General features: G+C 45.7%; 1 protein-coding gene across 1 annotated transcript in view; it reads right to left on the minus strand.

The window, feature by feature from the left end:
• LOC120936173 (cysteine-rich venom protein triflin-like) overlaps positions 1 to 9,963 on the minus strand; it is a 54,568-nt gene extending 44,605 nt beyond the window's left edge. The window contains exons 1-2 of the mRNA XM_040348327.1: positions 9,785 to 9,963; positions 2,514 to 2,581 (exon numbers count right to left, since the gene is read on the minus strand). Coding sequence (XP_040204261.1) covers positions 2,514 to 2,576 — 63 coding nt within the window. The 5' untranslated portion in view covers positions 2,577 to 2,581; positions 9,785 to 9,963. The remainder of the gene's footprint in view (positions 1 to 2,513; positions 2,582 to 9,784) is intronic.
• Positions 9,964 to 14,823: the final 4,860 nt, after the last annotated feature.

Consider the following 14,823-nt stretch of genomic DNA (forward strand, 5'->3'; position numbering starts at 1 on the left):
CGTAACGTATCTGATTTACGTTACGCCTCCGCAACTTAGACAGGCAAGTGCTGTATTCTCAGGCGGCGTAGCGTAAATCGGCCGGCGTAAGCCCGCCTAGTTCAAATTTGGAACAGGGGGGCGTGTTTTATGTAAATGTTGTGTGACCCGACGTGATTGACGTTTTTCCCAAACGGCGCATGCGCTGTCCGTGGAATTTCCCAGTGTGCATTGCTCCAAAGTACGCCACAAGGACGTCATTGGTTTTGACATGAACGGAAGTGACGTCCAGCCCCATTCACGGATGACTTACGCAAACGATGTAACTTTTTAAAATTTCGACGCGGGAACGACGGCCATACTTAACATTGTTACGCCGCACTTACGCCACCATATAGCAGGGGTAACTATACGCCGGGAAAAGCCTAATGTAAACGGCGTAACTTTGCTGCGTCGGCCGGGCGTACGTTCAGGAATTTGCGTATCTAGCTAATTTGCATACTCGATGCGGAATTTGACGGAAGCGCCACCTGGCGGCCAGCGTAAATATGCAGTTACGATCCGACGGCGTAAGAGACTTACGCCTGTCGGATCTAACAGATATCTATGCGTAACTGATTCTAAGAATCAGGCGCATAGATACGACGGTGCAACGCAGAGATACGATGGCGTATCTGGAGATACGCTGTCGTATCTCGACTTAGAATCTGGCCCTTTGAGCTGGTTTATCCATAGCTCCCAACTGTCCGCGATTTCAAGGGACTGTCCCTGATTTGGAATAAAGTCCCTCTGTCCCTCTTTCCTCCTCATTTGTCCCTCATTTTGGTCTGATCTATATAGTTGTATATAAATTGCACTTATATATCTTTCAAAAAGTGTTTCCCAGAGCTAAACTTTTCATCCAATTTCTAAATTGCTGCATTTGTAAGTTTTAAAAGCCAGTAAAACGGAATAGCAGTGGTAAAAAAAAAAATTGTGGGTTTACTAATCTTTTTTTTTTAGGTTAACCACCTCAATAACGGGCACTTTCACCCCCTTCCTTCCCAGGACATTTTTCAGCTTTTAGCGGTGTCACACTTTGAATGACAATTGCGCAGTCATGCAACACTGAAGTTTTAATCATTTTTTTCCCACAAATAGAGCTTTCTTTTGGTGGTATTTGATCACCTCTGCGGTTTTTAGTTTTTACGCTATAAACAAAAGAATAGCATCAATTTTCAAAAAAAATGAATATTTTTTACTTTTTGCTATAATAAATATCCCCCAAAATTTTTTTAAAAAAACTATTATTTTCCTTAGTTTTGGCCGATACGTATTCTATATATTTCTGGTAAAAAAACGAAATCGCAATAAGCGTATATTGATTGGTTTGCGCAAAGGTTATAGTGGCTACAAAATAGGGGATAGGTTTAAAGCATTTTTATTTTTTTTACTAGTAATGGCGGCGATCTGCGATTTTTTTATCGTGACTTGCGATATTGCGGACACTTTTGACAATATTTTGGGACCATTCACATTTATACAGCGAACAGTGCTATAAATATGCACTGATTACTGTGTAAATGTGACTGGCAGGGAAGGGGTTAACACTAGGGGGCGATCAAGGGATTAAATGTGTACCCTAGTGAGTGATTCTAACCGTAGGGGGAGGGGGACTGACTGGGGGAGGTGACCAATCGGTGTCCCTATGTACAAGGGACACACCATCGGTCTCCTCTCCCTGACAGGACGTGGATCTCTGTGTTTACATACAGAGATCCACGGTCCTGCTCAGTTACTGGGCAATCGCGGGTGCCCGGCAAACATCGCGGCCGCCGGGCACGTGCATCGGGTTCCCAGTGACGCAGCGGGAGCGCGGGCGCCCCCTAGTGGCTCAGGAAGGTGAGGACATCATATGACGTCATCCCAGAACGAGAGGCTTATCGTCCCGCTGTCATTTGACGGCGGGCGGTAGCCAAGTGGTTAATGCTGCTTTTAAGGGGGTGTGGCAGGGGGCGTGACCTATGCCTGCATGCTATTGCTAGTAGGTGTCCCTCATTCCCATCTCAAAAAGTTGGGAGGTATGGTTTATCAAAAAGACTATTCTGTGGAACTTAGAGATGGGTGATCTGATGTTTCCATTGCTCCCAACTGTCCCTGATTTGGAGCAATGTCCCTCTGTCCCTCATTCCTTCTCATGTGTCCCTCATTTTGGTCTGATCTATTTAGATGTATATAAAATGAACTTTTTATCTATCAAAAAGTGTTTCCCAGTGCTAAACTTTTCATCTGATTTCTAAATTGCTGCATTTGTAAATTCTAAAAGCCAATATAAATGAATAGTAGCGGTAAAAAAAGCACTTATGGGTTGAACCAATCTTAATTTTTTTTTGTACAATTCTCCTTTAAGGGGGCGTGACAAGGGGTGTGTCCTATACCTGCTTACTTTTGCTGATAGGTGTCCCTCATTCCCATCTCTGAAAGTTGGGAGGTATGGTACAGTTCTAATGAGGAAGGTAAGTATAGTGAAGGCAAACAAAACATGAATGACATACCTGTGCAGCAGCTTGTGCTATCAAGGCCAGCAGGCAGAGGGTGGTGATCAGTATGGTCTTCATTTGTCCTGTAACATATTTTGTGTATTTGTTGGTACTTTTTTCAATAGTTTGAATGCAACATAAATTGTAGGGCCTCATGCACACTGGATGCTTTGGCAGCTGCTTCTAGGAGCATCTGGTGTTTTTTTTGTTTTTGCCTGCCTCTAATCTCCCCTGCATGTTCGCTTATGTGTCCATACATTTGATTTTAGCAGCGTTTGGTGGCAGGAGAGTGGGAGAGAGGGACCAGATACCTGAGTAATACAGGAAATTTGCTCCCACTTCCGGGCATAGATCATCTCGGTGATCGCGGTGACCTACGCCACGTCTGGCGCCTACTTCGCCCCACCCCCCGCTGTCTTCTGGGAGACACATAGGTCCCAGAAGACAGATGGGGCCAGTGGGACCGTGCAGCACAAGTCACACATGCGCAGTAGGGAACCAGGAAATGAAGCCGCAGAGCTTCACCTCCTCACTCCCGTACTGAAGATGGCGGCGGCAGTACCCGAAAGCCGAGGGAGAGCTTTGGGTGCCGTCATCGCGGGTGCCCAGGACAGGTAAGTGTCCTAATATTAAAAGTGAGCAGCTGCATGTATTTGTAGCTGCTGACTTTTAATACTTATTTTTCGGCGGAACTCCGCTTTAAGGCTTCATGTACACGGGATGTTGTTTAACCTCTACTGAACGCTTTAACTTGACAGCTAAAAAATGGCATCTAAGGCCCCAGGGATGCTGCTAGACGTACGTTCAGAGGCAGTTGGACGCTTTTTATCATCTGCTCCTAAACTCATTCAATGTTATCCCATGTGACCATGTACACAGTTCCGTTTATTGCCATTTTTAGTCAGGTGCGTTTAACAGCGTTTCTTTGAAAGCAAAAAAATGGGTTCAGACGCAGAAGTTTTCCAAGTTTCAGATGCAAAATGCGACTAAACGTGGTAACCCGGGTTTAGCAGCGTTTCGTTTATAGGTGTTTTTCGTTTTTGCCTATTTAAAAAATATATATATTTTTTTTTTAAACGCTTCTAAACGCAAACGTGGCAAAACGCGACAGAATGATGCTAAATGCGGCATGTAAATGCGGCAAAATGGACGTTTTAAATGTGGGTTACTATCTGTTAAATTTAATCATTTAGGAGAAGTTGTAAAAACGTCCCGTGTACATGGAGCCTAAAAATGTCTGTTTAGCTTTGTTTGCATCTAGAAGCATTTGTAATATATATATATATATATATATATATATATATATATATATATATATATATATATATAATGTGTATTTTTTTGTTAAAATGAAAAACTTTGTAAAAAAAACGCTGCTAAACGCGAGTTACCGCGTATAGCAGCGTTCACAAGCTGTTACAGGCATTTGGCGTTTCAAATGCCTCGGAATATCCGTCTGAACCCATATTTTTTTGAGCTCCAAAAAACACGACTCTGTGTACACGTACTGATAAGATAACATAGAGGAGAGTTCAGGGGCAGCTGAAAGAACACCCAACTGCTGCTAAACGTCTGTTTACCAGCAGCAGCGTACATGAGGCCTACTGCAATGCATTAAGGTGAAAAACCTTTTTGTGATGCAGCAGCCCCCCAGAGCCCCCCTTTTTCTTACCTGAACCCGATTGTTCCAGTGACGGGGACAAGCACAGCAGCTCCAGCCACTCATTGGGTAGATTGATAACAGCAGGAGCTATTGGCTTCTGCTGCTGTCAATCAAATCCAGTGACACAGCAGCCGGGGGTGGGGCTGAGTCCTGCTGTCTGTGTCAATTTACGCAGCAGCTTGGCTCGGGAGCACGCCCACACAAGTGCCTTCTTGAGGGTACTCTAAAGAGAAGGAGCCAGGAGTGCCGCTGTGGGACCCCAGAAGAGGAGGATGTGCACAGAGGAGGTAAGTATACACATGTTTGTTATTAATTTAAAAAAAAGCTTTACAAACACTTTAAAAAAAATGCTCCTCCTAGCAGCAGCTTGTAAGCATTTGTTTCTGCTTTCTAGGAGCAAATCGTTTTTTGTGTCCATGCACACTATTTTAATCTAGAAGCGCTTTTGAAGCTTCAGCTTCTAGGAGCAGAAAAAAAAATATTTTGCATTTTTGGGAGTGGTTTGCTGGCAGAATGCTCCTAAATGCTGCTAAAAGCTGGCACAAAAAAGCTTTTTTTGTTGTTGCCAAAACCCTGCTGCCAGGAAGAAAGGCTAGGAGAGTTTGCAAAATGTCTTGTGTGCATGAGGCCTAATTATATTTGTTATTTATTAATTCTGGTTCTAGACAAAATCAAATCAAGCCTTCAACTCAAACAGCAAAAAAAATAACTAAAACCTTAAAAAAAAAAAAAAAAAGCATTTTCAACTGCAATACTTACCTCCACTTTGGCATTGTCCTCTGCAAATTCAATTGTTCTCCGTGGACAGTAAACATTTTTTTGTGAAAAGGATCTTATAAAACTTTTCTGTCTGAATGTCTCAATGTTTACAAAGCTGTATTGTGTCTAATATGGTTATTTCCTATGCTCATCAACTCCATCTAGTGGCTTTAATGGTGTTTTTTCATGAAACACTCCATCACTTCTAATGTCTCGTACACACGACCAGGAAAAGATCCGTCGGAAATCCCAAGGGGGAAACCGAGACCCTGCTCTCTAACTTTTCCCCCGTACACCCGTCGGGAACTCTAAGGCCCCGTACACACGGCGGACCGTTTCCAGCGGATAAATCCTCTGGCGGATTTGGATCTGATGGCTGTACACACCATCAGATCAAAATCCGCGCGGAATACATCCGCGGTGACGTGTCACGCCATCGCCGCGACGATGACGCGGCGACGTGCGCGAGGCTGGAAGGTAAATACTTCCACGCATGCGTCGAATCATTACGACGCATGCGAGGGAGGGGAGCGGACGGACTGATCCTGTGAGTCTGTACAGACGACCGGATCAGTCCGCTGGACTGGATTCCAGCGGATAGATTTTGTAGCATGCTACAAAATTTTTATCCGCTGGGAATCCGTCGGCTGGATTTTTATCCGCCAGGAAATGTCCGCTCGGACATACAGACGACCGGATCTATCTGCTGGAACTGATCCGCGGATCAATCCCAGCGGATAGATCCGGTCGTCTGTACGAGGCCTAAGAGCTTTGGTCGGGAATCCCGACCGTGTGTATGCTCCATCGCAGTTTTTCTCATAGGAAAAAACTGCTGGGAAAAAGTCCGCCGGGAAGCAGGAAAAAAGAGAGCAGGTTGTCTTTTTTGTCCGTCGGTTTTTGGGCAGTTTTCCCGTCGGAAAAACTGCGAGGAGCATACAAATGGCCGGGATTCCCGGCCAAAAGCTCTTCTCGCAGTTTTCCCGTCGGTAAACCCGGCCATGTGTACGAGGTGTTAGGGCTGGTAAGCTGTAACAAAACTTTTACTTTTGGCTTTAGATATTTTTTTAACTGGAATGGCTAGTAAGTTGTCCTGGCTAATTAGTTGTTAAATCATAACTAGACTGTTGGCCCTGATATTCATTCATCAGTGAAGAAAAAATCATCCAAGATGAGCTGGGATTTTAATGTTAGTTCATATGATAAAAGAGTCCAAATTAAGTTATTGGTATGCATTGTCTCTTAGTGCAAATCAATAAATTTATTTGGACTCTTTTTTGGTCTGGTGCTCCTTCCATTGGTTCAGATTTTTGCTGGTGATATAATTTAAGGCATGAAAACATATCCAATATATGTAGAGTACTGGCATGGTAACATTCTGCTAAAGTATAATGCCGCGTACACACGATCGGAAATTCCGACAAGAAAACCGCGGATTTTTTCTGAGGGAATGTTGGCTCAAACTTGTGTTGCATACACGCGGTCACACAAATCTTGTCGGAAATTCCGACTATTAGGAATGCGGTAAAGTACAAGATGTATGACGAGCCGAGATCAATGAAGTTCAATAGGCAGTTCGGCTCTTCTGCTTGATTCTGACAATGCAGGCTTTTTTGCGCGTCAGAATTGCATACAGAGGAGCGGATTTTCCGATAGGAACTTTGAGAAATTGAGAACCTGCTCTCAGTCTTTTGTTGGCGGAAATTCCGACAACAAAAGTCCGATAGAGCATAGACACAGTCGGAATTTCTGACCAAAAGCTCACATCGGACTTTTCTTGTCCGAATTTCCGATTATGTGTACGCGGCATAAGCCAACACTTTTTTTACATTTTGGATAGAGTTGGGGAGGAATAAAGTCCATTAACGAAAATGGCAACCACACCAATTTATAACTAGCTTTTAAAGTAAGGTGCACATAAAAGGGCTTTGCACCACTGTCAGACTTTTATTGCTGTGTCTCACTGGGGACATGTGCCTTCAGTTCCTATAAACCCAAGAAGAATTGTGAGGAAATCTCTCCAAACCAAGGAGTTGTCATCTCAGAGCAGGGTTTCTCAACTACGGTTCCACCAGAGGTTGCTAGGTCTTCCTTGAGCAATGAGCAAGTTCTGCCTCTTATGCCTTGTACACACGATCGGTTTTCCCGGCGGTAAAAGGTCCGCCGGAAAAACCGAGGGGAAAAACGAGGACGAAAAAAGGAACATGTTCTCTTTTTTCCCACGTGATTCCCCGCGGTTTTCCTGTCAGAAAAACTGGGATGGAGTATACACACTGACGGGATTTCCAGCCAAAAGCTCTCATGGCATTTTTCCTGCCAGGAAAACTGGTTGTGTGTAGGAGGCATTAGATAAGTTCCCACAGACACCAATGATCTTTTTGGCTATCTGTAAGGGGGGAATTCTTCCCAATGACCACTAAGGGCAGTAGCATTCTTGCCACTGACCATCACACTAATGTCTCATGAGTTGTAGATATACGTAGTAATTTTTAGTAGGGGGATTCCTGACCCCGGAAAGTTATTTCATGGATTCCTCTTTAGGAAATACTGTATATACTCGAGTATATAAGCCGACCCGAATATAAGCCGAGGCACCTAATTTTACCACAAAAAACTGGGAAAACGTATTGACTCGAGTAAGCCTAGGGTGTCCATCTGCATGCCTCACTGTGCCCCACTTTGCCTCACTGTGTCCATGTGCATGCCTCACTGTGCCCATTCCTCACTGTGCCCATGCCTCACTGTGCCCATGACTAGACTGACGTTTAACATGGGAGTCTATGGAATGGGAGCCTGGCTTTGAAAAATCGGTGTTCCCCGGCCGTAGGTTTCCCAGACAACAAACTTTTCACACTTATAGAGACAGAGCGGGGCTACATGTGTGCCAAGTTTAGGATCCAGGAGACCTAACGGGGATCGAAAGTTTGGGCACCCCAGATAAAAATTTTCATTAATGTGCATAACGAAGCCAAGGAAAGATGGAAAAATCTCCAAAAGGCATCAAATTACAGATTAGACATTCTTATAATATTTCAAAAAAAGTTAGATTTTATTTCCATCATTTACACTTTCAAAATTACAGAAAACAAAAAAATGGCGTCTGCAAAAGTTTGGGCACCCTGCAGAATTTATAGCATGCACTGCCCCCTTTGCAAAGCTGAGACCTGCCAGTGTCATGGATTGTTCTCAATCATCGTCTGGGAAGACCAGGTGATGTCAATCTCAAAGGTTTTAAATGCCCAGACTCATCTGACCTTGCCCCAACAATCAGCACCATGGGTTCTTCTAAGCAGTTGTCTAGAAAACTGAAACTGAAAATAGTTGATGCTCACAAAGCTGGAGAAGGCTATAAGAAGATAGCAAAGCATTTTCAGATGTCAATATCCTCTGTTCGGAATGTAATTAAGAAACAGCTCGCAGGATTGTGAGAAAAGCAATTCAAAACCCATGTTTGACTTCACGATCCCTCCAGAAAGATCTGGCAGACACTGGAGTTGTTGTACACTATTCCACTATAAAGAGATACTTGTACAAATATGGTCTTCATGGAAGAGTCATCAGAAGAAAACCTCTTCTACGTCCTCACCACAAAAATCAGCGTTTGAACTTTGCAAATGAACAAATAGACAAGCCTGATGCATTTTGGAAACAAGTTCTGTGGACCGATGAGGTTAAAATATAACTTTTTGGCCGGAATGAGTAAAGGTACGTTTGGAGAAGAAAGGGCACAGAATTTAATGAAAAGAACCTCTGTCCAACTGTTAAGCATGGGGGTGGATCAATCATGCTTTGGGGTTGTATTGCAGCCAGTGGCACAGGGAACATTTCACGAGTAGAGGGAAAAATGGATTCAATAATATTTCAGCAAATTTTAGATGGTAACTTGATGCCATCTGTGAAAAATCTGAAGTTAAAGAGAGGATGGCTTCTACAAATGGATAATGATCCTAAACACACCTCAAAATCCACGGGGATTACATCAAGAGGCGTAAACTGAAGGTTTTGCCATGGCCTTCACAATCTCCTGACCTCAACATAATTGAAAATCTATGGATAGACCCTAAAAAGAGCAGTGCGTGACAGACAGCCCAGAAATCTCAAAGAACTGGAAGACTTTTGTAAGGAAGACTGGGCAAAGATACCTCAAACAAGAATTGAAAGACTCTTGGCTGGCTACAAAAATTGTTTACAAGCTGTGATACTTGCCAAAGGGGGCAGTACAAGATATTAACTCTGCAGGGTGCCCAAACTTTTGCAGACGCCATTTTTTTGTTTTCTGCAATTTTGAAAGTGTAAATGATGGAAATAAAATCTAACTTTTTTTGACATATTATAAGAATGTCTAATCTGTAATTTGATGCCTTTTGGAGATCTTTCCATCTTTCCTTGGCTTCGTTATGAACATTAATACAAATTTTTACCTGGGGTGCCCAAACTTTCGATCCCCACGGTAGTTGAGAAAGGCTAATTAAAGGTTTTCTTCACTGGCCACAAATATAAGGGGTTACTTTTTCACTGACCACCAGTGTGGTAGTGGTGGTGGGTGGTTCAACTCTCCACTAACTAGCATATAAAAGAAAACTACAGTTTTCACTGTCTGTTTCTTTGATGGTCAACATTATTCATTTTAAGATTACTGTTGTCTTATATAGCAGGGGGAGGTTGTAAAATGATCTGCTCTATTTCTTTCTACAACTTTACAATCATGGTTGTTTACCTTGAGCTGTAGATCTAAAAAAAAAAATAGCAGGGCTTCCTTGAGACCTTAAAATAAAGGTTCCTCAAGGGTAAAAAGTTTGAGAAAGGCTGAGCTATACTATCAGTGAACAAACACATACATACACATACATAGTTTGAAGGCACTTACCTGATAACTCTTCAGTTCCCCAGAGAAGTGTAAGATAAACAGATCTCACACAGGTTTTTAGGTAAGTGCGAAAAGTCCTGTATTTATAAAGAGTCAAAACAATGCTATCATTGATTTAGTGATTGATGTAATGGGTTGTGTAACTGACCTATGTGGCTTACATGGTTTAGCTAATTAAACTCGGATAACCAATTAAAAAAAAATCCACAATTGATTGTCCTATTAAGCTTTTCTTCCGAGTAATAAGGGATGCTCTATGTGGTTTCTTGGAAATGACAACACAAATAGAGGAAGGAGTAAAGAACACACCGGCGAAAAGATCCACCCAACACAGATCTTGGGCAATGGGATTAACGATGATGACATTGCAATACCTAATTGCTGCTGTGATTTCAGTACAGCTCTGTTGAAAATTAAATAAGTAATCAAACACAGTGAAAAGATTCTCAACACTAATAATTTATTCAGTGAACAATGGCCTATTGACATGTCAAAATACGTGTGGGAATCCAGCAGTGAGATCTGTTGGTTGGTGCTCGCTTAAAGGGGTTGTAAAGGGAATTTTTTTTTCCCTAAATAGCTTCCTTTACCTTAGTGCAGTCCTCCTTCACTTACCTCATCCTTCCATTTTGCTTTTAAATGTCCTTCTTTCTTCTGAAAAATGCTCACTTTCTGTTCTTCTGTCTGTAACTCACCACAGTAATGCAAGGCTTTCTTCCTGGTGTGGAGAAAGCCTCCTGAGGGGGGAGGGGGCGAGCAGGCAAGTCAGGACACTCTCTACTTTGCAGATAGAGAAAGGAGCTGTGCGTTAGTGGGTGTCCTGACACTCCTGCTCTCCCCCTCCACCCTCAAGAGGCTTTCTCCACACCAGGGAGAAAGCCTTGCATTACTGTGTGGAGTTACAGACAGAAGAACAGGAAGTGAGCATTTCTCAGAAGAAATAAGGACATCTAAAAGCAAAATCGAAGGATGAGGTAAGTGAAGGATGTCTGCACTAAGGCCTCTTTCACACTGGGCGATCAGTAATGATCCGCCCCGTGCACCTCAGCTTGCTCAGCGGGGATCGCTCTGTTGATCCCCGCTGAGCCGGCGGATGACAGTGCAGAGACCGCCCTGTCTTTTCTCCGCTCCCCCCTATGGGGGGATCGGATGAACATGGACCGTATGTCCGTGTTCACCCGATCCGATCCGCCAGACGGAAGGAAAAGTAGGTTTTTCCTCCGTCACACTTTGGAGGATCGGAGCGGGTCGGATGTCAGCGGGCATAGAGGAGCACGGAGCGCCCGTTCAGGTCCGCAAAAAAAACTGAGTCACGACGCTCTCTACGCTGCAGATACAGAAAGGAGCTGTGTGTTAGTGGGCATCCTGACTCTCTTGTAGTCCAAGGGAGGGGGCGAGCACGACACTCCACACCAGGGAGAAAGCCTTTGCATTACTGTGTGGAGTTACAGACAGAAGAACAGGGAGTGAGGATTTCTCAGAAGAAATAAGGACATTTAAAAGCAAAATCGAAGCATGAAGTAAGTGAAGGAGGACTGCACTAAGGTAAAGGAAGCTATTTAGGAAAGAAAATGTACCATTACAACCCCATTAAATGCTCTCAAAGAGGAAATGTCCCCTCACTTTGTAGAGATTTCCTCTTACTTGTATCAAATTTAGTATCTCTAGTATATGAAGTGGAAATATATCTCCCCAGGACAGCAGCAGGCTAGTGGGACCTCTGCAGTAAGACCACTTCATCTACATGGAAAGAAAAGTTCTTCTCTACAACATGCTGTTAGGGGCCATACTTTTCTACTCTGTGGATGCTTTCTAAAGAAAATAACTTTGACTTTGCACACCATTTGTTTTGAAGCAACTTGAGTGGGCACATGTGACACTCAGCATTCAGTGCTTAAAGCGGTTGTAAACCCGCATATACATTTTTTTTTTTAACCCTGCAAGGCAAAAGCCATAATGAGCTAGTATGCACCGCATATTAGCTCATTATGAAATACTTACCTCGGATCGAAGTAGGGAACTTACCTGGTCCACGCCGAGCCGAGCGTGTCTTCCGGGTATCGCCGCTCCAGCGCTATGATTGGCTGGAGCGGCGAGATTTCAATCCGGCATGGGTCGGCGGGGCCGGCCCTTCAGCCGAGGATCCCCCCTGCGCATGCGCCGCTGCAATCAGCGGCGCATTGGGAGGGGAATATCTCCTAAACCGTACAGGTTTAGGAGATATTCTTTATACCTACAGGTAAGCCTTATTATAGGCTTACCTGTAGGCAAAGGTCAAAAATGTGGGTTTACAACCACTTTAAGCAGCCAATCCCCCAGGCTTGTGTGTGGTCACAAGAGTGTATATTTTGAATTTCATAGCAGATGTAGCACTCTGGAGTTTAGGCAGGGTTGCTCCTTACAAATTCACTTGCCAGGAATAATTATCCTGGTTGATTGGTAGAGATCTATTGATTTCTCCCTACGTTTGACCTGGTTTCACTTTTCTCTTCTACCACTAGATGGCCGGGTACTTGGTGGTACTAGATATGCGAAGGGCAACGTAAGGTCAGATTATGGGTATATGGGGCATCTCAGCCAGTGTTCTGTGCCACCTGGATGGCTGACTGGGTGGACTTGTGTTGAATTGCCCAGGATCCTAGACTGGATATTGGGCCTATCCTTGGCACATCTGGCTGCTAGGCTGTCTGAGGGCCTATCCAGAAGCAAGAAAGCAGCGCAGGGTTGGGACTGCAGCTTGCAGTCCAACCAAGGGTGCCGGTTCTGCCGATCGGAGAACCTGTTGTGGTCGGAGGTAGAGGAGAAGCTGTCGCCAGTAAGGGACTATCCACCTAATTACCAGGGACCACAGTAAGTAACTGAAGCGAGTACCGAAGCAGCATTCTCACCAACCGGGGATGGTGAAGAATTGAGAAACTTCAGCGGGTATCAAGCCAGGGACCCAGCCAACAGATGTGACGCTCGCAGACAAACCTTGTGTGTCAAGCCAGGGACTGAGCAGACCAGTGGGGTGAAGCTTGGGAGGTACCTTAAGTGCCAGCAGAGAAGCGGGTGTGATGTTTGAGGAAGATACCACCGTGAAGATTGGAGGAGCTCAAGGGATTCAGTGGCAGTGAATCATCTAGTCTAGTGAGAGACCAGGAGCTCAGTGGACTGAAGTACTACAAGTAGCGATTGTAGTGAAAGTGAAAAAACTGTTACGCTTTGTGTTAGGAACTGTTAAAGACTGTTGCCATAAAAGACAGCACTCAAGCAGATGTGGCGTCTTGCTGGATGCCTTTCCTTGCATGGCTGTGCTCCTATTGAAGTCTCTGAGTCTGCCAATTAATTTTGCAACTACTTAAGAGTATCCTGGCCCTAACCCTCTCTTTCACACAAAGTTTGTCAAAAGAAATAAACTTTCTTTTGCATTCAAGAAGTGTCTGGTGCCCAATAACTTTAACTACTCTGCACCAGGGCTCGAGTCCTGCGGGAACGCGTGGAAACGACGTCTCTGCACTTATTTTACAGCAGGAACGCCGTTCCCTTTGCAGGACTCGAGCAGCCTCTGCAGTGGCGTACTAACTAGGGGGCGGGGGCGATTGACTCTGGGTGTCACACCCTGGGGGGGGGGTGTCAGGCGGCCGCAGCACCCCCCTCCTCCAAGTCCCCTGTATGCAGCAGTGACAGCGCGGTGTGTCTGTCGGGCGGCCGCGGCATGTAAAAAACTGACAGTGCAGAGAGAGAGCTGTGACAGGGTGTGGGGGTGCCCGAGTCGGGTGCGGACTGTACCGCTACCCAGGTGACATACGGACCGGCCGCCGCGAGCAGGAGTAAAAACACACTGTCTCGCTCTCTTGTACAGCAGAGAGAGCAAGAGATGGTAAGGGGCGATTCACTCCGGGTGTCACACGCTGGGGGGGTGTCGGGCGGCAGTCTTGTCGGGCGGTCTTGTACAGCAGGGAGAGCGAGAGATGGTAAGAGGCGATTCACTCCGGGTGTCACACGCTGGGGGGGTGTCGGGCGGCCGCGGCACCCCCCTCCTCCAAGTCCCCTGTATGCACCAGTGACAGTGCGGCGTGTCTGTCGGGTGGCCGCGGCATGTAAAAAACTGACAGTGCAGAGAGAGAGCTGTGACAGGGTGTGGGGGTGCCCGAGTCGGGTGCGGACTGTACCGCTACCCGGGTGACATACGGAACGGCCGCCGCGAGCAGGAGTAAAAAAAACACAGTCTCTCGCTCTCTTGTACAGCAGGGAGATCGAGAGATGGTAAGGCAGCGTTAAACAGAGGACAGGAAATGCCGGAGATGTAGCAGGTGATTGGTTGCTAGGTGGTCCTAGCAACCAATCATTATCTTGTGGTTCAGAATAGGAAAGTGCAAAGGTAGGAACTAACACAGAGCACATGGGGGGGTACAGAGGTGGACATGGGGGGTACAGAGGTGGACATGGGAGGGGGGTACAGAGGTGAACACAGGTGGAAGGGGGTAGAGGTGGACATGAGGGGGTACAGAGGTGGACATGAGGGACTACAGAGGTGGACATGGGGGGGAACAGGGGTGGAGGGGGTACAGAAGTGGACACGGAGGTGGACGAGGGTAGATGTGGACATGGGGGGGTACAGAGGTGGACATGGGGGGGGTACAGAGCTGAACACAGAGGTGGACGGGGGTACAGAGGTGGACAGGGGTACAGAGGTGGACATGAGGGGGTACAGAGGTGGACATGGGGGGTACAGAGGTGAACACAAAGGTGGACGGGGTAGAGGTGGACATGAGGGGGTACAGAGGTGGACATGGGGGGGGAACAGGGGTGGAGGGGGGAGAAGAGGTGAACACAGAGGTAGACATGGGGAATACAGAGGTTTACATGGGGGGTACAAAGGTGGACATGAGGGGGTACAGAGGTGAACACAGAGGTGGACATGAGGGGGTACAGAGGTGGACATGAGGGGGTACAGAGGTGGACATGAGGGGGTACAGAGGTGGACATGGGGGGTACAGAGGTAAACATGGGAGGGGGTACAGAGGTGAACACAGAGGTGGAAGGGGGTAGCGGTG

This window comes from Rana temporaria, chromosome 4 (assembly GCF_905171775.1).
Source record: "Rana temporaria chromosome 4, aRanTem1.1, whole genome shotgun sequence".
Taxonomy (NCBI): Eukaryota; Metazoa; Chordata; class Amphibia; order Anura; family Ranidae; genus Rana; species Rana temporaria.